Genomic DNA, 23,740 nt, shown 5'->3' with positions numbered 1-23,740 from the left:
TCTAATACATTCTTAAGACATGAGGGACCTTAAGCAAAAAGGTTCCATGTTCTTGTCTGCTTTTCTTTCTTTTTCATGTTGTTATTTTTTTGTTCTTGCTCTCCGCAGAGACGCACACAGGCTGTGGAATGTGTATATCCTGTGAGTTGAGATCCTTCTCCTGACTGCATTTCATATTTCAACACTTGTTTACATAAAAATTCCAAGTGGATGCAATCAGTGATGGCTGCTTTGGGGGAAGTTTAACTGTGAAAGAAGCAAAATAGGAGAGTTAGAAATGACATCCCTTTTCTCCAAAAGATTTGCAAGTGTTTGTGTTTTTCTTAGACATTACCTAAGTAAGCTGCACCTTCGCAGGGATGTGAATCAGAATGGTGAGTTTAGAAAGTTAGGCACAGCCCTGGATACCCTGTTTGTTGTGGATGCACTTGGCTGTGGCTCAGTAAACATTTTGGAGTACCTGGTGCGAATTAGAAACAAGTCACTTTGCTTTTATGGATGCTTCCTATCGTACTTGAACAAGGTAGAGAAGCAACCCTTCTGTTTAATGGAAAAGCTTGTAATGGGCAGCTCTTGGGTTCTGAGGTATCTTCTTAAAAATGAAAGTAGGAAGCTCAGTGTTGTAAAGCAGAAGATAAGTCAGAAAGATTGGGAGGTTGTGTGACAAATCTGAATGCCTGCGTGGTTTCTTGTAGCTGGCTGGGGCTCCTTGCGCCAAATCGAAATGATTCAGCTGAGTGCTAGAGAAACACTTTTCTAAGGAAGTTAAGAACAATGCAGAGATAAAAGTAGTTGGGAGAAAATAAGCACTGGGCTTTCAGTGCTGCAAGAAAGGCTTCTGGAATAAAGATGAGCGTTTTTAAAAGGGTTTTTTTTTGTTGTTGTTGGTTTTTTTTCCATGAGTTTTGAAGGTCTGTGAAGTTCAATTTCTCTTGGAGGGGAGAGAGCAGTGAAGGGAGGGAGGTCTGTCATATTCTCTGCATTTCAAATGAGTTGGTTGCTGGTTGAGTAGGAAAAGCATTTGGATTTACTCTTAACTTTAACTTTAGACTGTCAAAAGAAATAGCAATCTAGAGTTAAGTAATGAAACCTCTTTAGGAAAATCGATGCTGCCTTATCCAAACTCAATTTATTCAAGAGGTCAGCTCTGTTGCTGCCCTGGAAAAGCTTGAATTTAATGATTAACCTCTTTGTGACTGTTCGTGTAACTTCAGGCTTTCCATCTGGTACGTTATGTAAGCATGAGGCAAGATGGTAATGGAGCTCTCTATGGAATGCTGTGCACTATTTGGGGAGAAGATCCCTACATACAGTATGTATCAGCCCCAGTGAAACAGAAGCCCATTAAGAAATCCTATTAGCTGTCTGCTCTCCAGGTAAGTTAAAACCTCTGCCCAGTGTCTAACTGGTGGCTTATCTGGTAACAGTGCTGTCGCCCCTTCTGGAGAGGTGTCTTTTTGTGCAGCTGTGCCAGGCTAGGTTCATCTCAGCCACGTATAACATTGAGAGACAAAGTGATACCCTGTAATAAAAGTCAAAATCCTCTTCAGTGTTGAACCTGACACTGTCTTGTTCTGTTCTGTCGGCCTCCCATTCAGCTGATCTCCTTGTGAGGTCTCAGTGTCACACAAGCAGTAATGCACGACAAGAGGGAGGGAGTGTGTGTTGTGTGAAAGCAGCTCTGAACGGCACGGGGGTTTGGTCCAGGAGTGCTGTCAGATGGTAGACAGTGTGTTTGCTGTAGCAGTATTCATCTCTGTAATTTTCTGTGGCTTAAAGCAGACCCGTAGTTCTTGGTTTACTTCCCAAAATTCTATTTCAAAAGTAGCTTTAGTTAATGTGATAGCATGTAAAGTCTAAATTGTTCTTCTCTTAAAACAGAGAGTATCAGGAGGAGTAATTCTAACACCAGCTACACGTCTCTCATGAAACACAAATCTGCAGTCTGCTCTGCGTGTGTAGATGCTCATGTCCATGGAGTGGCCTGAAACCTGCCAAGTACTGCAGTAGCATCTGAGGCAGACTGCCACGCTGGATGTGAGCTTCTTTTGCTTCCTTCCTCTTCAGTTTTTCCCACGTCTAAGTAGTTCTGTATCTTTTCAAAGTGATTTCTGTTGGTAGTTGTTGCTTCCCATCAGCTTTTGACTGTCTTCTGTCTTTCATTTTATTTGAAGGAGAGGAATTTGGACTGCAGCTACCTTCCCTGTTTTTAAGTGCTGTACGCTTTTTGCTCTTGAGCTCCACCAAGTTACTGCAGTCTTTGCCTACGCAAAATTATTTTGTATTTCATTCTAAGGTGGCTATTCTGAGACGTATAAATACTGTGTTATTTCTGTTCAGATGTTTATGAACAATTTTGACCTGTTGCTGCCCTCTCCAGTTGTTTGAATCATTAGCATGCCCTCAAGGGAGGTGAGACTGCACATATATGGGTACAGTAGGAAAGGGCAGTGCTATTCCTTTTCCTTTCTCAGAAGTGGGCATTGCTGTTGTAGCTCTGGCTTCAAGGCTTGGTTAATTGCTGCAGAAAATCTCAATTCTCTGTCGCACGGAGGGATAAGCAATGGCTGATGGATCCAGGTTGTGGGAGGAATACATCTAGATATCTACTGACCTAGCTAGCCCTTTGTAGGAAAGAAGTTCTGAACTGTGCAGGAGGTGATGTGTGTTGTCCATGTTGTTTGCCTCCAAAGGCACAAAATGAGCTTTTGAGTCTTTTAATGTGGGGTTTGGGGCAGCCCATGTTCAAGAGCACGGGTTTCTGCCCTGGCTTTATTTGGTGTGTCCAGGAGCTGGCTGCCTGATTCTCTCTCTGTGTATGTGGTTTGTTTATCTGTGTCTGTTGCTTTTCTTAGTCTCTCTTCTTTCTCCAGTCCAGATTAGTTTGAGGAAAACCACATTTTCTTTTCCGTTATACTTGCACTGGAAATTCAAGGGCAAAAAATCCCTTCTTCACTCTCAGGAGCTGAGAAGTACTAGTGCTAAATGTCCTCATATCTAACACTGGGGTCTGAATCTACTTCTGGCACTGAGGAGCAGCCTGTTGGGAGCAGTTTGCAGAAACAGTTTGGAATGTGTCAATATTATCAGGTTGGTACTGGAACCTTATGTGAATGAGTCTCTATCCACTTACCTCATGGGGAAGTTGGAGCTTTCATGTTTCCAGAGAGAAATTGTCTCACTCTGCAAAGAAGCGCTGGCTTTTCCCTGGTGACTCGGTGTGAAAAAGCTCACAAAGGCTTTCAGCAGCCCCACGTCCCAAACAGGCATCGGCAGCAAAACTGAGGTCATCTGTAATTCAGTATTTTGTTCTGTGAAATTGCCTGCTCCAAGAGAAATAACACATTTACATGTACATTAACCAGGGTTTGCCAGCTCTTGGAATAAAGCCAGTTCTCTCAGGGCCAAACAAACACTCTGAGTGAATGAGTAATAATCTGCTATTGTCACTCTTAATTTATGGATGGGTAGATAGAGCAGTGTTTGCCATTTTAAGTTGTCCTATTTACTTGGAAGGCTAAAAATCATGATTAGCTATCAGCTTGGAATTGTGGAGTATCTCTGTTGTGTCTGCTTACGGCTGATTTGCTGAATGCAGTTGTTGCACAAGTTCAGAACCTCCTCTTATGGTATGAATAATTGTGGCAGAGGATGAGAATGCATGAAGGTTACAGAAGCTTTAATTTTTCAACAAGTGCACTTAAAGGTAGTTTTTAAAACTTCATGCAAGTGTAAATGTGTAAGATTTACAATCTCACGAAGCTGGCAGCAACCTTTGTAAAACTGGGATGGTTACAGACATCGTCAAAGCATTCTTCCAAGGAGCAAGATGCGTGATTTTTAATAGGAGCACTTAAAATCGTTCAGCTCTAAGGCCTGGCCCATATTAAAGGCTGCAGAGAGGCAAATAGCACAGCATCCCTGTGGAGCAGAGTTTGAAGCATTGCAAGTCGCTCGTAAGATGAATTCTGCTCAGAACGCCCTGTGAAGTCTTCTGAGAGATCTCTTGGCAGGCTGCAGAGAAGCGTGCAATATCGCACCTAAACACAGAGGCAGGAGATGGGTGAGAATTACAGACCTCACGCGCCAGCTGCTGAGGGTGCAACGACGTGGTACAGAGATGAGAATGGTACCTGGTGTCTGACTTCTCTAACAAATTGGCTCTCCCATCCACTTCTTTTAGCCTTTCTTTCACTTCCATACAACTTCTTCTTCCATGTGTGTTCTTTTTCTTTCCTTTCTCTACTTGCACTGTGGGGGCGTTCTTGCTCTTTCTGTCCAGACCTCAGTATCCTACTCACCTCCTTGTGCTACATTGTTGTTTTCCCCCCCCCAGTGGTGTTAAACTTCCTCTCTATGCTCTTGCTAAATGAAATAACAGCAAGAGGGATCAGCATTGATGCTGTAGATGAGAGGATGCCCACAGCCCGGTGCGCTGGGCTGCAGACACCAACACTGTAAGCAGTGGAGGATGGGTCAGTGGTTTCTCATCTCTGAAAGGAGGTTTCTGAACAATGAAAGGGGGTTTCTGTGCTGCAAAGCCTTAGCTGCCACTCGGTCTCCGCAGGCACCTTGGTAAGATGAAAAGCTAAAATATCCCCCACTGGAGAGAAGGTCAAATCGTATGTGATCCAAACCTGTCATGTCCTGGACTTTGGGCACCCACACCCAGCACATGAGCAGTTCCCAAACCGTCCGTGTGTCCTGGTGCTGTGATTTACACTGTTACAGGCTCAGGGTACAACCCAAAGTGTTTTCAATCGTTGTGTGCCTGCTGTTGTGTTGAAGAAAGGATGTACTGGGCTGAGTGCTCCAGAAGATGCTCTACCAAATGTGGATGTGAGCAATGAAAAGAAATGAATTGTGTTCTCAAGTCAGTTGGATCTCGACAAAAATGTTTAAAAACCAAACCACCACCATCACCAGAAAAACAGCCCACAAACCCAGCAGCTTGGAGGAATGTTTCTTGAAATTGCTCTGAAAGATGGAGCTATTGAGATCAATGTGAATTAATTTTTACAAAGTAAGAAAGATACCTACTTAGATTAGATCTCAGCAGCAGCAGCAGGTGCTTGCAGCATTATAAATAGAAAGCAATACAAACTGAGGTGCTTATTAAATTTGCCTTTATGATACTTTGAAGAATTGCAGAGGAACAAAAAAGAAAAATTACCAGTGGTACTGGCTTGGGAGGGTGACTTAAAATAGCTGTGCTGCCAAAGAAACCAGAATGTAAGCTAGAATAACTGATAGACTTGTTCAGAAAGGTTATCTCACAGTGATTCGTCCCTCACATGGAGAGATTGACTGAGAGCTGTGCAGGGATGTGATTTGGAGGGCTTAATTTTTTGGACAGTTTTAATAAAGTGTGGCATTTTAATATATTTTCCAACAGATTGCACTCTAATCCTTTCTGGGATTGCCTGGGTTTGAAAGGTTTTTCCTTGTTTCCTTTTGGCCCTTCTCCCTGTTGACAAAAACTGATTCTGTAGGAGATGTTCATGTTTGGGAAACGGATTGGTTCAGAATTCTTGCTGTCTTTTTGGATAAGGCTTTAGTGAGGATCCTGTGTGTCCTTCAGCATTTTGTACAACTTTGAAAACACTGCAGCATCTCCATGGAGAGGTGGCTGAGCAGAGTGGCTCACAAATGGTCTTGTAGACCAGATTGGAGCAGCAGGCTCAACGAGCAGAGACACCATTAAAAATGAATCAAAATGAATGATTTTTTTTTTCTGTTTTTAATGGGATACTCAAATTGATTGAATTTGGCAGGGAGCGTACTAGGAAATTGCGGTGTGGGGAAATCAGGTGTTGCTGCTGGGATCAGTGAACTGGCCTGTGTGAGATGCTGGTTCCTACCTGCTGCTGTGCTGCGGCAGAGGCAGGATTGGTGGAGATGAGTTCTGCTGGTCACAGCGTCGCTTCTGCACCCTCCTCATCTCCTTCTCTTTGGGAAAGGCACGTCTGGTGTACAGACAGAAGGACCTGATTAGAAATGGAGCAGTGCACATACACATACAGAACAGGTGAAGTCATTGCTGCGTGAAGGGTGAAAAGTGAAGTTGTGCTGATGATGAGAAGACTCCTGGCTTCCACCCAAGATGTCCTTGGGACTGCACGTATGGTCTTACCTGCTCTGAAGTGGTTTGTGTGCCATGATATAAGATGCATGGATATATTTTAGCTGCGGTTAGCAATTCTGCTGCATCCCTGTGCTCATACATTGTTACATAGGGTGTGTAAAGTTGTGGTGTTGCTGAGCGTTCTGGAAGGTCGCTTGCACTTACTGCTGGCTGGATGACAGCGTTGAACCCATGGCTGTTTGGTGAATGCTGTAGAGGAACTTGTAAGATATCCTTTGGCCGCCTCTGCTTGTTTCCATTACGCACTCTGCTCCACACTGTTTGCTTTTGCTTCTGAGTTTTTAGCTGATGGAAACTCCTGCAAGTAGGATTGCAAATAGGATTACGTGCATAGGTGGTGCCAGAACCAGTGCTGCAGAGGCAGAAGGCAGCTGGTGCTTAGGGAATGGCTTTGCTGGGAAACTCCCTTTGGTTACACTGTGCAAAACTTCTTTCTTGTATTTTTTATTTACTTATTTTTTTTTAGGTCTTAATTAAACTTTCTGCATTTGAATTAGTTTACATTAATGTCACACTGTCCTATTATGTGTAAATTGACAGACGCTAACAGGGATTTGATCAGCCTAATTCAGCTGTATGTAATTATGTGCCTTCTCCTTAAATAATTGCAAACAGAGTCTATCAATCATGGCAGGGGAGCCTGCTGCTTTATAGTAATGTGGGATTGTTTAGTGAAATGTAATAAGGCTTCAGGTTTCAGATGGGAAGTAAACAGAATGAGATTTTAATGAGATTAGTGATAGGAAGAGTAAACTCCACATCCATCCCCTGCTGCAAGCCACGCTTCTTATCTTCCCTTCCCCTCAAAAAAGGTGTCCTGATTGCACTGTAGTCACACTGGTGTTTGAGAACATTTCTGTAATTTGAAAGGAATTTGGGCAAAGCGTCAATTTCTGGCTGCCAGGGAAAGTCCCGGCCCTCCCAGTGGTGCTGTTCTAATGTAAGGTGGTTTTTATTTCATTCACTGATGACTTGATTACCCAGATCAAACACAAGGGCATGCAGAAGACCACAGAAGTGGAAATGAAATTGGCCGTGCCGTTTCCGCACAAGGTTGCAAACAAGCCCTGCTTGGAGAACCAGGGGCTGAGGGTGTCACTTTCCTGGGAAGCCCTTTGAAAGCGGTTCCCCCAACACAGGCACCCGCTTCAGCAGTTGTGTTTGGGTGAACTTCTGTGTGGTTTTGTCGTCTCTGCTGTCGCACAGTCCTCCTCTGGCACGTGGACAAGCAGGGAAAGACAGGCGCAGTGCCAGCAGGCTTTCCTCAGCCTGCTACTGAAAACCCATCTGTGCCAAGAAAAGCTTGAAAAACCAGAACTTCAAACGAGCTGTGAAGGGAGTGAGTTTGAGATCACAACCCCTTGTTCAACAGGCTCTGGTGTTATGTCCACTTTGCTTTAAATCTGCAAATACCTCCAAAAGACTTTATAATGCCTGAGCTCCACTGTCAGTGCAGTGCTGCCCGTTCTCTCCTGCAGGACTGCCTTGGGAGGGTCTCAGAAGCCCAGCACACATCTATCTTACTCTCTGCTATTGCAGATAGTTCTGTAAGTTGAACTAGAAGGGGGACATCTCCCTTTGAAGGGATTGCTGTGTGAGTAGAGTCCAGCATGCTTGGGTTGTCTCCTGGTCAGGAAGTGCAGATGCTGTTTCAAGATATTGTCCTGGTATCTTGGGAGATGCTGTCCAGTTTTCCTCACCTGTCAGTCAGAATCCATTGCTCCCCTCCACACACACAGCCCCACTGCCACACCATGCTCCCCTGCCAGTGGGTTTTTATGTTTTTGGGCTTAACAATCCGTTCTTGCTGGGGCCATGGATTTTTTCGCCTGCTGACTTTTAGCTTGGACTGAATTTTCAGTGCCAAAGTTTTAATGACAGTAGAATTAAAATGAAAAGCAGTGACAGTTGCTCAACTCCCATGTTTGCATTACCAAACTGTAACATCAGCCTTCAGACTCGTGGGCGCTCTGCCCGCTGTGTCGTAGGGCTCTGTTTCAAACATGTTTGTAGTGACGCTGTCTCACGGTACTTGAATTGGAGGAGTAACAAGCTGAACACATGCTGGCACGTAAGAAATGAGAATTTCCCATCTAGGTCATCAGCAGCCCAGGGGAGGAGGGCTGTGGTGGCAGTTTGTGGCACTGAGTTATCAGTGACAGCCCAGGTCTCGGTGTGCTCGTGGCCTCAGTGCAGCACCTTTGGAGAACATCGATGATACGTTCATGGTCTGCTCCTTGTGCTGCACGCTGTCAGAGGCCAAATGCTGGATGTGAGTCGGCGGATTTTAGCGAGTTTGACACTGGTGACTGCTTTATTTATTTAATGTGGCTGTTCAGAAACTGTCTGAATTCCTGTTAGCACAACAGGAAGATACGTGTTTTGTATCCAAAGGATTATTGTCAGGAACAGCTGAGAAAATTTGTTTTTAGGAAAACAGCTGAGCAAACACACGATGTGAAGTCGTATGCTGGCTGTTGTGGTTTACTGCATTTATGTGCAAGATCATCTGTGGCTGTATGGATAGAGAATGGTGAGGTTTTCTTTAGAGCTCCCATGGGAACTGAATTCATGCAGTGACCGAAATGACCTGTTTGTTTTCAGGAAGCGTTAGTCCTATTTCTTCATCAGATTACCTGTTGCAAAAGTTGTCTTGATAATGATTGTTTATCTACAAAGGAAAATATTACTTGTTGCCCACCTGTTCACAGTGCAAGAGGACTTGCCTACTTATTTTTTACTCCATTCACTTCATGCTTCTGTGCTGCATGCAGGGCAGATTGGATTTCTCTGCAACACTGGATGTGCTGAAATACCATCACCTCGTCTCTGTTTAACTTTACCTTTGCAGATGCAGAAATCCATGGCTTTTTGCTTCTCATACAGATTGCTTCTTGTATCCGAGTCCTCAGAGTGGTGAAACCATACTGAAGTGGCTTTTTGCTTTGACAGCTTTGCAATCTCTGACTTTCTGGCAGTATTCAGTGATGACTTTCATTTTCCAAATGCTGTGAGTAGTGTGGAAACTCTCAAAGCTACATTTACAGTAAATGTGATGCTGCAGTAATGATGGGTCAATTCCGATTCAGTCTGTAATGTGGAGGGAAAAAAAAGCCAAACACCTTCAATAAAAAATAATGTTAAAGTGACTTTAGACAGCAACTTAATAGTTCCGTGTCATTATGTGTGCAATTAAAAGCCTTTACCCGTGAAAATGGAGTTGCTTGGATTTGTTAATCATCATTCTTTGCTACGGTGAAATAGACTGAGGTAAATTCTTACGGTTAAGAATGGCTTCATGCTGTAATGTGAAAATCCATTTTTCACGGAGCAACAATTTCTCTCTTAATGCTTTTCTCCATTCTTGGCGCTGTCTGAAATGATGACAGTGTCACAATAACACGAAGCTTTCAGATGTAACATTCCCAGCATTATCTTCAGCTGTGCTTCCACTCTGCTCTGTAACTTCTGTTGAAAAGCACTGGGCTGGGTGACGCAGAGCACCTGAGAGTGCAGCAGCAGGAGTTACTTGTGTCACTGAGCTCTACCCAGAGACTCCTCTCTGGCTTCAGTTGCTCTTGTTGCTTTAAGGAGACACCTTGTACAGATTAAAAGTTCATTTTTAAGCAGAGAAGAGTTGTTTCTCTGTGTCCCACAGAGCTTCAGTGACTGAAGGAACTGTCCTGCAACTGGGAGGCTGCTTTTGTGCTGCTGGAAGTGGCTGTGGGGGAGGGAGGGAGGATGTGGTTGGGATTAAAGTGTTATGGTAATCTTCCGGGCAGACATGCTCTTTAGGGTTCAGCTGTTTCACTCGTGTTGGCAAATCTCTGCTCTGTCCATCTTTGTCACCCACACAAGTGACTGCACAGAACGTTTTGCTCCTTTGGGGCCTGTCACAAAATGAAGGTTTTTTTTAACTATCTCTGTACATTTAGCGTTTAAAAAGTAGGGTAATAATTGTCCCTGAAAGCGGATTGAAATGGTGCTGGACTGTAACTGCTGCAGTTGGATAGAAGCTGTTACAATCAGGCTTTTTTTTGGAAGCCCTCTCCTTGGAGCCAGGCCTCAGGGCACGAGGTGCCAGGCGCTTTGGATAGCAGACCCTGTGGGAGCTTAGTGCTGGTCCTGTGCTTGCCCAAGTCCTGCACCCAGGTCATGGCTGTCTGAGGGACTGACGGCGTTCTGCAGGGGAGATGCGAGGGTTGTGCTCTTCCTCTGACACCTGCAAAAAGCGAAGCACAAGAGAAACCAATGGCAGAGCTGGAGCTTTGCCTGGCTGGGAGGAAAGGCTGTGTGCGGATCTGAGGTCTCTGCAGACCCCATCTACAGCTCTGAGCACAGAATTCCCTTTGTAAATCTGCCCCAAGCTCCTTCTGGAAGATGTCTAGCTTTTTAAAATTCCCATCTAGATGCATCTGTAAGCTGGCCAAATCCCATCAGAAATCGGTGACCTTGCTGATGCTGCTCTGGTGATGGCCAGACATTAGAGCTGCAGGAAAGTGAATTTCTATCCAAAATGTGGTACTTCACCTTGAGGTAAAATCAGCTATGGAGTAAATCTGTGCTCCACAGAAAATCTAAAGCAAGGCTTTTATTAAATTTTACCCAGAGCTTCTATAACAACGTTACACGTGGTTTAATCATTAAAAAAAAAAATTAAAAAAAAATCACTGGTGTGGTTTCAAAGACAGGAAATAAAGCAGGGTCTGGGCAACAGCTAGACATTAATTAAGGTAGAACTGAGCACTGTCATTTCAGCCAACTTGCTGGCTGGGTCCATGTCACACTTCCTTCAGCTCTGCCAGAAGCTGCTACCTCCTTGTGCTGGTGGCCTCTCCATCTCTGGCACTCAACTTCTGATCCAGCCTGCTGTGCTCTGGCTGCTGCTGGGCCCTCAAGTAACGAGCTTGGTAACTCAAATGAGGAGCAAACTGGTAGGTTTGATGGTTTGAACTCTCCTTCAACTTATTTGCCATGCTGGTGTGTCCTAATGTTAGTCTGTTTTCTGAGGTGACGAGCGATAGGGTGTGAGTAAGCTGCCTCAAACTGTGCTGAGGGAGGCTTAGATTGGATATCGGGAAGAATTTCTTCACAAAAAGGTGGTTAGGGGTTGGAAAGTGCTGCTCAGTGGAGTCCCCATCTCAGGTGGTATTTAAGACATATGGTTGGGACACCAGGTGACATGGTTTAGTGGTGGACTTGTGTTAGGTGATGATTGGACTTGGTGTTCGTGAAGGTTGTTTCCAACCTAAATGATCCCATGACTCTTTGAACTACAGGTTTTAAAGGCTTTTCAACACTACAGTAATCTGAAGAGTGTTGTCTGCATATGGATCCTGTGTCCTTTTTCCCTACTGCTGGCAAGCAGTGTGAATGCAGCACATCTTCGTCTGCTGTTCTGTTGTTTGTTTGTTTTTCATGTCTCATTGACACACATTGCCCCAGGGGAAAATTTAAATGATAAAAATAAATTCTTGTTGGATCGTTTGCTTGAATTTCAAGATATTTTGCAGTTCCAGAAACGTGATGGTGTCAGTAGCATGCTCCAGGGGCCAGATTAATCCAAAGTGGTTTGCAAATGCTTGTAATTCAGGATTTGGTGAGAAATTCTTCAGCTTAAGGTGGTTAATAAGTTCATGCTGTAATGTTGATGATAATAAGTTCTTCAGACATCTAGACGTGTGATTACACTGAGTGCAGCTAACGAAACCTTCTGTGCGTGTGTTACTTGTGGGAGATCCCATCCCACACAGCGATGCCCAGCAGCATCAGCGTGGCTGGAGGCAGTCAGCTGCGCCTTCCCTGGCTCCCAGAAGGAGCCCCGGGCAATGTGAGGAGCTGTGACCAGCTGATCACTGTGGTTATTGTTAATTTTACAACAAAAGGAGAGGACAGATTGCTGTAGAGCCTGGTTGGAGGGTTGTCAGTGCGTTTTGAAGGCTGTAAGTTCCCTTGTTTCACTATTACCTCTGCTCACCCATATTTAGCTGCTTGAAGATGCTGCCAAATGCATCAGCGCTGATAGAAGTAACTTTGCTAAGTCTGATCATTTGTGCTGTTAGGTTTTGAGGTCAGCTCTGCAAAACAGTTCAGAATGACTTAATCCAGAGGTTATAATGAAGAGCATTTCTGTATACAAAAGCTGTTTGGATGATGGGCAGAGAGGAGTGTAATTGCACTAGCTAGACTTGGAGTGGGGCGCTAACTTTGTGACTTTCTGTTATGTTGAAGAATGACTTTCTTAGCTTTGTTTTCAGCAGCTTGAACTTTTAAGCTTTTGTTCTGTTCAAAACTTCAGCTTCTCAGTGCCAAGCTGGACACTGCAGGGTTGGACGGGCAGTCTCTGTGAAATGGATGCTCCAAACAACTGTATCCAGCCTGTGCTCTCTGACTTGCAATCAAGCCAGCAGGTTCCTGCTTTTGAGGAAACTTTGCTACAGTGGACTTAAAAAAAAAAAAAAAAAAAAAAAAAAAAGTTGCATCACCCCATGCAATTCCATTAAAGGAAGATGATGTTACAGATTACTGTCAGAACTGTCAGGCTATTGTGGGTTATTGATATTCCACTTCTGCTGGACTGCATTAATCCCTTCTGTTGGTGTTCAGACAAATGGCCCAGATGAGGGAGTCACTGACCAGTAAAAGCAGTAGTTGAACGAGTTTGGTGTTCACTGCCAGCCTTGGCAGGTGCTTGGGCTGAGCTGAGCAGAAGCAGCTTTAGGGATGCATACAAGGTGTGGCAGCAAGCCCTCTCCTGTTCAGGGATGAAGGGAATTGAAAGAATACTTTCTTTCAGCTTCTGTTTGCGAAGAAAGAAGGAGTTTCCAACTCTTCTGTACAATGAGTTGCTCTCTGAGCTTGGCAATGAGCTTATACAAGATTGCAGTACCCGTAAGCCATCACTTTCTGATTGCCCTTCCGATAGTGACTTGACTCGAGATAATTTAAAGAGACAATGGTAACTAGCTTGATAATTACAGCCAGTGCAATATTATTTCCTTCCTCTCCTTGTCTGAATTTGGCCTTTCCAGTGAGCAAACAAGGTGATTGCTGGCCAAAGGAGGACAGAGCTCAGAAACATGAGATTTGCTCTGTTGGACTGTGCACACTTCTTTCTGCTAGCGAGATCCTGATGCTGCCATCCCGGCTCTGGCACTTGCTTGGCTGAAGCTGTCTGCTGTTTCTGTATCTGCTCCTTCATGTCCATAACCAAGCAGTCATGTGCCTCCCACTGAAGTCCTTGGGTGGTTGGTGAGAGATGTGGGAGCAGATGGGGATGGCTCTTACTCTGCTTGCACGATGTAGGTAGCAGGATTTTGCCTTATTGCAGTGGAGCACTTTTAAAAGCACCGCTTCATGTCAACAGGAATTATATTCCTGTCCAGCAGGTGCTTCATCCTGGACCTTTCCTGTGAGTGAGTGCTGTCTGCTGCAGAAACTCTGTGATTGTGGCCTCGCATCTGGGCTCCAAATGGCAGCAGGAGCCTGGCAGCAAAGTGCAGAGATTCCCTGCTTCCACTTTATGGTTCAGTTAAGATGAACCCTAAGGCTTATTTACCTACAAAACTGGGTCTGTTTGTGTGCAAGTCCATCTCTGCCTGTACCAAAGCCAAGTAACCCAACCTACTGGAAGCGTGTTTGGGATTGATGCCAGATTCCCAAACTGGAGAGCATCAGCTTGCAACTCAAGTGGTGTTGACATTTGTGGGAAGGCTTTATGTTCTAAGCCATCAGATGTTGGCTGGTGTGTGTAATCAACTTGGTATAATTTTGCTTCAGAATGAAATATTCAGTCAGAAGAGACTTAATGCTTCTAATGTCTGGGTAGCAAACGATGCTGTGTAGAGCAAGGCATACATCTCATGTTTCAGAGACTGGTTTCATGGCAACTCCTGTTTGTTACTATGGTACACAGTGAGTCCTGAGGGATTTTACTGCCCATCACTTCTTAGGTCACGTGAGTAATCTAGATATAAAACCCATGGATGTATGCTAACAGTGGAGACAAAAAACAATAAGAAAATACTGATGATCTGCAAATCTAGTTGTCCTGGGGGACAAATGTAAAGCTGTATTCTGCTTAATGATTTAGAGTTAGGTAACAAAGCTTGTGACCAGAGCAGGAGGAAAATGGAAACAGCAGGGGTAAGCAAAACACTTGGGTTTTACCAGAAGAAATCGAAGACCGAAAAGAAACCACAGCGGCACAGATGATAGAAGGTGAAATGCCGAAGACTCTCCCTGGATCCGTAAGACAGCTGAGGATTTGCTGAAAGAGAGTTAACATCCAGTAACCAAGTAGTGCTGTTTGTTTAAACAGACTGGAACAGGATGTTGTGTGTATTTGCTCCATCCAGTTCCTATGCCTCTCCGTTACGAAGCTCACCGGCCACTCCTGGTCTCTCTACATACGTCTGGTATTACAGTTCTAATGCTACAGCTCCATTGCTTCTAAGACTTGAACTTTATTGTCTTGTCTTCTCGTCTGAGAGCCATCCCAGTCACCGAAATCTTCCTTTTATGCTTTGTGAAAACTGAAGTGAACTGTTTGCCTTGGAGACTGGGCTGAATTTGCATAGAATAAGACCAGAAGAAGCAGCTGCACGCAGAGGTCCTGTCTGCTTGGTGGCTGGTTTGTTTGTTTGCTTAGATGGCATCCAGGCAGGTCTGTGGGAAAACACAAGTACTGACCCAGTACCATCAGATGGTTCTGACAGTCTGGTCACTTCTGTAAGTGCAGCCAACAGCTGGGTGAGATTCACAACAGGCAGATTGCTGTTGTTATGAGAAAGGATGCAAACATTTCTGTAGTTGCACGCAGCTGGTAGGTGGGGACTCTTGTTTTGTATGTGAGCATTTAGTCTGGTTTTGTTGACTGACAAACAAGATTGAGCGATAACAGAACGCATCTCACTTTCAGTGAAAACCATTTCTTTTTTAAGGCAACTGTAAGACAGCTTGTAACATTGTAATGTTCTATGATCATAGAATCTTGGAATGCTTTGGGTTGGAAGGGACTTTTCAGATCATGTAGCTCCAACCCCCTGCTACAGGCTGCCCTCGCTCTACACCAGGCTGCTCACAGCCCCATCCAGCCTGGCCTCAAATGCTTCCAGGGGCATCCACAACCTCACTGGCAGCCTGTTCCAGTGTCTCACCACCCTCACAGCAAAGGATTTCTTCCTAATAGCTAGTCTACATATATAGTCTTCCAGTTCAAAGCCATTTCCCCCATCCTATCGCTACCTGCCCTTGTAAAAAGTCCTCCCCAGCTTTCCTGTAGGCCCCATTGATGTACTGGAAGGCCACTATAATGTCTCCTGGAGCTGTCTCTTGTCTGTGCTCCCTCAGCCTGTCTCTATAGGAGAGGTGCTCCAGCCCTCTGATCATCTTCATGGCCTCCCTCTGGACCTGCTCCAACAGCTCCCTGTCCTTTTTGTGTTGATGGCTCCAGAACTGGACGCAGTACTCCAGGTGGGGTCTCACAAGAGCAGATTAGAGGGGCAGAGTCACCTCCCTCAACCTGCTGGTCATGCTTCTCTTGATGCAACCTATCAAGATGGTGCATCAAGAAGAAAGGCAGTTGCATTAACACACCAGTTTCTTCATACGTTATATTCTTTGTACGTTAGTGTGATGGAGAACCATCAGTTCATAGTTAACTTCGAGCTCAGCCACAAAGGTAACCCCAGCAGCTTTAACCCCCCCGACGTGCATTCACATGGCCTGCACGGAGCTGCTGGGCAGTCACAGCAGTGGATGTGGCAGAGGATCACAGCCACTCGGGCGGCCTCTTCCTTCTTCCCAGTCAGTGGCATGCACAGCTGCAGGCAGTGAGGGGAGCAAAGCCTTCCCCACACGCTTGGGTCTGGGAGTGCTGGCATGCAGTGAGTGTCCTTAGCTCAGGAAGGCTTTCGTGTCGAGCAGTGTTTTTGTTAACATTGATAGATACTTCTGCTTTTATAACTAGTGTAGCTGATGCTTCAGAGCGGCTAGCTTATTAATGACTGCTTGCCTAAGCCAGTGATTTGTCAGCAGGCTGATTATCACTTGAGGTATTTTTTTTCATATAAAAATGACAGCTGTAATAAGACAGCACTGAGTCATGCTATGGCTTAGACTTTGTTCTATGGCAGCACAACCAGAAGTAGAAGTTAAGCAGCACTTTCTCTGTGTTTCTTCCTGTTAGAGTACTGCTGATTCCCATAAATACCAGGTGTGGGTGACAAATGCTGAATGTTTTTTCCTGATGACAGGATGTGTGTGTGTGCTTCCTGCTGCTGCAGATTGGTGGGGAGCCGTGGGCCCGTAGTTGGGAGCCGGCTGCCAGGCGGCAGCTGCGCTCTGTGTTGATGCAAGGCTCGTCAACATTATGGTCATTAAGTCTTTAGCTGTGTTATCTTGTTTGACGTGGAGGATAAAGTGTACGGTGCTGGACTTTGTTTCTGGCTTGACACAGGATAAATTCAGTGCTCTTGGACAAATAACACACCGTGAGCTTCTGCAGTTTATTGTGGGGAAAGCGTTACTGATGAGGTGAACGAACGCACTGTGATTCAGGTGCACAGATGTTGGTGCCAGTTAGGTAAAAGTTTTACCCAGTGAAGCTGCAAGTGGTTTTAATAACTGTAATATATGTAGATTTTGTTTCAAATACTTTTTCTCTCTTCTCTTGCAGTTTCTTGTGCTGCCAACCATTGGTGGGAGACGGAGTTTTTCAGCCCCTTGTTTCAAGTGACCTCAGCCTGTTCTCTGCAGCTGAGCTCCCTCTGCTCCCCCATTTTGGTGAACAAAAGACCCTATTTGGAGGATGAGGCAGCTGAGAGGAAAGCCCAAAAAGGAGACCTCCAAAGATAAAAAGGAGAGGAAACAGGCAATGCAGGAGGCCCGCCAGCAGATCACCACGGTCGTGCTTCCCACGCTGGCCATCGTCGTACTGCTGATCGTTGTGTTTGTTTACGTGGCGACTCGTCCGAATACGACTGAATGATGCGGCTTTTCAGACCTTCTGACTTTGGGGTATTAATACTTTTATCAAGAGCCAAAAGAAACTCTCTGCCACTCTCAGTACTTCACAAAGGAACTTGCTGGCACCTTCAGTCTTTCCCTTGGTTAGGATTCCACAGTTTCTCTTTAGGAATGTAACATAAAACGTATTGGTGAGTGTGCCAGTACGTTTTATGGTCCACTTCATGTGCCTTTCAGACTTTGACAATGGTGTTTTTCTTAAATCTGTTTGAAGTTCTATATTGTAAAAGGAAATTCTGTTCCGCTATAAATTTGTAAAAAATCAGCTTTCAGCTTTTATCACTGTTATGGATAATGTTGCTCCCATGAGCTCTTGTATGTCTATTTCAGAACTTCCAAAGAAGTACATTTCTTCTTTGTACTTAATGTCATATGAAACGCTTTGATTCAGAAAGGATATATTTATTTTTTGAATAAAAGAGAGAAGTCTTACTTGGAATCTTATTTTGCAAAAAAATGTGACTTATTGTGAAAGACTACATGGTGTAATAATTTTTTCATTAAACACTATTTAGTTCACTCGAAAAGAATTTCTTGTTGCAGCGAGGTGCGCGCGTGCAAAGTGAATACTCAGGATCCACTGAAGTTGGGAGAGCAGATTCTACCATTTCTGCTGGTTTTGGTGAAGTGGTAACTGCAGACTACATAAACGCAGTATGAGTGTTAAGTATTTAAATCCATCACGTGGCAATAAAAGGTGCTTTTGGATACAGCCCTTGGTTTTTTTTTTTTTAATTCAATGTTCACAAAGGAAGGAAAAATGACAGTATGTCGCAGGTCTCTGATCTCAGTACTTAAGTGAGATGCACTTCTCTGATATCTGCTACCTGCTTCACTTACAGGGAGCTGTAAGCATTGCTCAAACTGGTCACATTCTGACTTAAGTGATTCAGTAATTCTGTATCATTCTAAAGCCCTTTCCTATCTAAGTATTTTAAGGCGCTGAATAGGCCGTAAAGTTGGGGGAGGAAACTTGAGAATACTTGACTGCAGGTCAAATACAGACCAAGCAAGCAATAATGTGACGCTGCGATGTATGGAAGTGTGGCAGGGAATACTCTCTATACTCAGGCAGAAAGACAAAGACCGCTCTGATCTTTACATCAGGTGCCACCTTCCAGCAGCCCCAGTGCAGCCAGTGGGATTGTCTGTATGCATGCCTGCAGAAGGCTGGGCTCTTGCTTCTTGCATTAACTCAGTGTACTGTTCTTGTACAGAGTGCTATGGATGACCAAATTTGTTTTGCAAAAAAGACCCAGCAAACTTAGCTGCAAAATTCCCTGCATTAGGCTTTGTCTTAAGGCAAACATTCCCCAGGCGGGATGAGATGATGACTAGCTACAGCAGAACCCAATTCAAAGGGAGATACCCACCCAGTTATGCTGGGATGGTCACTGCTACTGACCGTACCCAGAGTTAAGCATGCCCTGCACACCAGGACACTTTTGAAATACAAAATTTGCTTAAAGGAAGGAGTTTGGAAAAACTGTTAAGGTTTTTTTGTTTCCCTCCAGTTTGCAGCATAGTTGGGATATATGCACAGCAAAGGATGTGGACAAAATGGTTGTCATCATATATTCAGAAGAGTTTTCACCACTGAGGGACGAGCTGAAAATCTGCAGGGGAATCCCTCTGCTCACTAAGCCATACGTTGGCACTCAGACTGTCCGTGCTTCTGTTCTATGAGCTGCTCCTTTAATTGGAGAGCTTCAAAATGATGCCTGGGAGACAATGCTTGGTCTGCATCGTCACCGAGTTGCTTCTGTTCTCGCACACACCAAGTGCGTTTTGTCCTATTCTTACTTGGCTGCAGTGGAGATGTGAGAGTTTGCCTGTTTTTGAAAGCAAGTGTTCAGCTGGAACAAAATCTGTGCCTGAGGAAGTGAACAGAAGGGTGTGTACTCCAAACATGCATGTTCTGCAGGGTGCTTGGTTTCTTGGGCATCTTGAATGGAAGCACTTTCCTCTGTCTGACCTCTTCTACAGATTCCTCTTCCTCATCTTTTTCTTCCTAGCAGAGATCTCTTCCTCTCCTCCTTGTTCTATGATACTCGCTCTGTAGGATTTACTACAGTCCTGAGCTCTAAGTAGCTGCTTTAATGCAGACAGTTCCACCTGTAGGGTTTTTTATCAGCCCCAGAAATGACTTCATAGATTTGCTTTTTTTTTTGCAAGAGCCTTTCTTGAAACTGCTATTAGGTATTTTTTTTTCCCCTTCATTTTCTGCAAGAGTTCAGTTTGTGACAGATAAGAGCAATTAACTGGCTGATAACAGCAAAATAGGTAAAAGGTCAGCAGGGCCAGATAATATTAATCTCTAATTAGATCTTTCATTTCTGCTTTTTCTTATGCCCTTCCTTTGTCTCCTGTCATCTGCAAATTTTTCAGGTCATGATAATCATCTTTTTGGAGCCAAATGTTTATTAGTATGAACCTATAGAATAATGCTAACAAGAGACTTTGTATTTCAGTTCCCTGAAATGTGCAATTTTACTGAGCTCTAATTGAGAGGAAAGCAGTCTTACACGTTCTGAACTATTCATTATGCAGAAGTTAGAATTGATTTCACAGTTTGACTCTTAAAAAAAAATGTTTTTCTCTAGTAAATAATGAATGGATTCTGACATTTTCTACCAAGTTTCCTTTTGCTGGTACAGGAGAATGCAGATTTGAAACAGCAGTACAAAGCCTTTGTAGACTGAAACTGTCAAAAATCACTGGGAAGTAATCAGGAAAGAAATTAATGGTGGTTGCCCAAATGCCAACTCTTCTGAAGTCTGCTTAAGGTGTAACCATGCCTCTGTTATGTAACTGTATGCATCACTTCAAGTGTCAGTTGCCTTCAAAAGTATTTCAGAAATAGGCTTTCAGACTGTTTCCCAGCATACAGGAGCTTATGGGCAAAATTGAATGATTTATTACTAGCATTTTACCAGAAACTCACAGTGAGACGTTTCTTCAGCAGTGTCTTATGATATGGTTTCCAAGAGTGCTCATTATCAGGTGAAGTCATTATAAACTTGCCACTGCCTTCTGATAAATCAAGTTATAGAAGCAATCTATTAAGACCAATTTTTCGAAGCATAAATCAAGTCTGAATCAACCAGTCAACCACGTGGAGGTCAGGGTTTGAATGGAGATTTATGTCTTCAAAGTGCTAAGCAAAAGACTTGTGTCAAGTATCCTCACAACAGGCAGACAGCCATCTGTGTTATAAATGGCCCCGAGGTCCCCAAAGCGAGTGCCAGAGGCCCATGCTCTGAAGGAAGAAGAAGGGATCAATCTGACCAGTCTTCTGTTTCCATCAAACTTCAAGAGAATGTTTTTCAAATAGTAATGGTCAGAAAATGGCACTTTGAAATACATACGGGAAATTCGGTGGACTCTTCTTTCAGAATGTTTTCACTGGGTATCCAGACAGCATGTGCACAGGTTCTGAATGCACCCTTAGCTCCAGCAGGTGTCAACTGGAGCCTGCTCTTCCATTCTGAGTTTGGACTTGCATCACAGAACATTTCTTACCAGGAGAATATTTGGCATGTGGTCTCAGTGCAACACCCCTGCACCAGCAGAGGGAAACCCCACTGTTCCCACACCGTGTGCTCATCGTGCCCATAGGTGCAGGTCTTTGGCTGCTCCTGTCTTCTGTGAGCCGCTGTTATTTGTACATGGTGGAAAAGCTTCAGCTACAAAATTCTTGTTGTGGTACTTAGGTGGGAAACTGAGAACCCAGGACTTCTGTTGGATTTGTTGTTCTGTCTGGGATCGTAGATGGATTCAAGCCAAGCCTGTAAGTTCTACATCTGTAGCAGGCAATTCAGTGGCAGATCGGACTTTCTTTGCACACAGACTGGTTCTCACAGGATAAATGGGCAAACACATTCTTGATAAATCTGATTGAAGGCTCCTAGCACTGTGGCTGAGCAGAGCACAGCACAGCAGTGGGATTGTTGGTTTGGGGTGCGAGTTGAGTGCAGTCTGTCAGCATCCAGGGGTGTTGCTCAGTCATCAAAAACCGATGGAATTTCAGTGTGCTACATTAAGTTGCAGCGTGCTTATAGACTTGAAGGTTTCCGTGTGATTAGAAAGTCTCTCAGACGTGATGAATGAGAAACTCTGAGATCTGAACCCCGCAGCAAGGAAAGAAGAACACGGCACTCCCGCATTGAGCAATTCAAACGAGCTCTGCTATGAGCCATCTTTAGCTTAGGTTTTTCCAAGCAGACTGCTCTGCTGGGGAAGAAGGAATTTTGCTTGAACAAGACAGCTGATGGGAAATGTAGTGAGTAGCTATTTTGCATAGACTTAAGTGAAAAGAAAGTGACGTCAATGATATAACTGATTGTTGCAAAGCTGTGTGGGAATGTAAATCCCTTGATCTGTATGGTACAGCTGAGGTCCTTCACACAGCACTCACCCTGCTGTCTGACCTTTGATAGATCCAGAGGCAGAAAGCAGCAGGACCGGCTCCTGGGTGGAGCCTGGCACACAGCTGGGTGGACTGCAGAACAAACCTGACAGCTGCCATGACAGACCATGGAAACAATATCACCTGGGGCTCCCTGCGTAAGGCAGCCTATGGTTATGACTTCTTTCTCCTTGCCCCTGGTTTTGTTTAGCCTGGCTGTGAATGACTGAGTGCTGTTGGGCGTGATTCTGTGCTGTTACGCCACTGGTAAAGCAGGAATGACAGGCAGTCATGCTATGACGAGAACGGAGATGTAGGCACTCTGTAGTCTGGAGGGGATAAGCTAAAGCTATCATTTAAGTCTTCCCATTGGAAAAGCAAGACAACTGTGCTTGTGGTTTCTCATGCTTGTCCATTTTTGTGTTGGTGAGGTGGTGCTTTGCTGCTGTTTGCATCCAGGGCTGTAGTGGTCCCGTGAGTATGCAAAGTCCCACAGCACCCACAGTCCCAGTGCTGCTATTCCATTCTTCCGTCCCTAAATCTCCCACACTTAAGAGAGTAAGAAATGAAGTAAGAAGAAAATGTATTGAATAACCACTTCTCATGTGAGCTACTATTAAATGTTTCTAGTCCACTGTTCCATCAGAGAACACTTTGGGAAGTAAATTGGACAGCAATGGCTTGGCAGCTCATCCAACACCAACTGTTTCAAAATTGCACCTTGATGCAATTGTGTATTGCAGTTGGCAACTGTGTGTATGTGACCTCTGCTCTTCCTTCAGCAAAAAAAGCTGGTGGCATTCTGAACTATTGTTCTTTTATTTAAAACAAGTCTTTCAACTGAGAGCCAAAAATGTTTCTCGGTGAAGCTTTGAAAAATCATAAAAGAAGTCCAGCAGCTCATAAGAATTTTGCATTGCCAGCTCTTCATAAAGTAGAGGAGCAATCTTCTGTATGTTCTGGCTAATCCTTAGCTCCATAGCATTCCACCTTGTTCTCGCAACAGAACTTACAATTAATAATTCATTTCTTTTTCATTTTTATTGGTACTTTCAGACATTTATAGCCTTGGACCATCCGGTTATTCTTTTAGCAGTATGTATGCATCTCCAATCCCTGTTTGCAGGGATGTAATTCTCACACTTTATTATTTCTGCTGTCCATCATTCTTTAAATTTTTTTCCCAGTAATGTGAAATGTCATCTAGTGCATAAACTGCCTCAGTCATGATGGACTCGGGGATATCCTTAGCAGACCTCTCACCAGCTCAAGCAAGTTTCTACATTTTAATACAATCAAAGTATTTCATCAATTTAAAATTTTAAAACGTGCATCTGCATTGAATTTACTCCTAAGATTGCATGAATACCAACACCATCTTCTCTCGTTCAGAAATACTGCTCGTCAGTTAATGATTCAAAGGCCTTGTTGCAGCCATACTCGGAGAGCTGCGGTGTGGCTCTGAGTTGATTGCAGCAGCATTGGGCCCTTGTTCAAATGCGCGCTGAGAGATTAGCAGCTTCTGCTGATTTTGGCCACGGAAGAGAAAGGTGATCTTTCAGTTAAGGAGGTGTTAAGAGCCAAGACTTTAATCTGTACCCACGCAGCACATTTTCAGTGCAATATGCTCTGTGCAGGAAGTGCAGGTGAAAACAAGCAGGCTGTTCAGGCACCAGTGCTTTGCAGTCTTCAATGCTTTTCATGTAGAGGTTAATTGTATGGTATTACACTAAAGCCAAGCTGAAACTGACTCTGATATTTCATTAGCCAAATTTAAGAGCTTGGCCAGATCATGAAAGGCTTCAGAAAGAAAATCTTACTCATTTTTTGATAATTTCTTTCATTCATTCTGCATGGTCACACAAACTTGCATCGTGAGCAGGATCCTTGGGTAGTTCACTGGACTCAGGCACATTCCTCTGGAGATCCAGAGCATGCTGACTCTGTGCATGTTTAAACCTTGCAGCAGCAAAACAATCTGGCTCACCAGCTAATAGTCCTTTTCTTCTGCCCTTCTGAAAGACATTTTACTTTCTGCTTCTGCAAATCTTTCCCATCTTAAAATTTCACTCCATTTATAGAGGTTCCTACATTTTCTCATTAGTTCTTTTAACAAATCCAGATGCAGCTCTCCTTTAATTGAGGACAGATATATATTT

The 23,740-nt window shown here is 44.1% G+C and overlaps 2 protein-coding genes across 2 annotated transcripts in view; one reads left to right on the top strand and one right to left on the bottom strand.

Annotated features, from left to right (window-relative positions):
* Positions 1-3,129: 3,129 nt before the first annotated feature.
* Positions 3,130-23,740, bottom strand: part of DEUP1 (deuterosome assembly protein 1) — a gene marked incomplete at both ends in the record, with an annotated part of 54,637 nt that continues 34,026 nt past the window's right edge. Inside the window, 1 exon segment of the mRNA XM_079547379.1 lies at positions 3,130-3,323. Within this exon segment, the coding sequence (XP_079403505.1) occupies positions 3,130-3,323 (194 nt within the window).
* SMCO4 (single-pass membrane protein with coiled-coil domains 4) lies at positions 16,956-17,135 on the top strand (the record flags this gene model as incomplete). The annotated part of the gene is made up of 1 exon (XM_079549665.1): positions 16,956-17,135. One exon carries the CDS (start codon positions 16,956-16,958, stop codon positions 17,133-17,135), a length of 180 nt encoding a protein of 59 aa, XP_079405791.1.

The sequence above is a fragment of the Tetrao urogallus genome, assembly GCF_951394365.1.
Source record: "Tetrao urogallus genome assembly, chromosome: 1".
NCBI classification, from domain to species: Eukaryota; Metazoa; Chordata; class Aves; order Galliformes; family Phasianidae; genus Tetrao; species Tetrao urogallus.
This window is presented reverse-complemented; position numbering and strand designations above follow the sequence as displayed.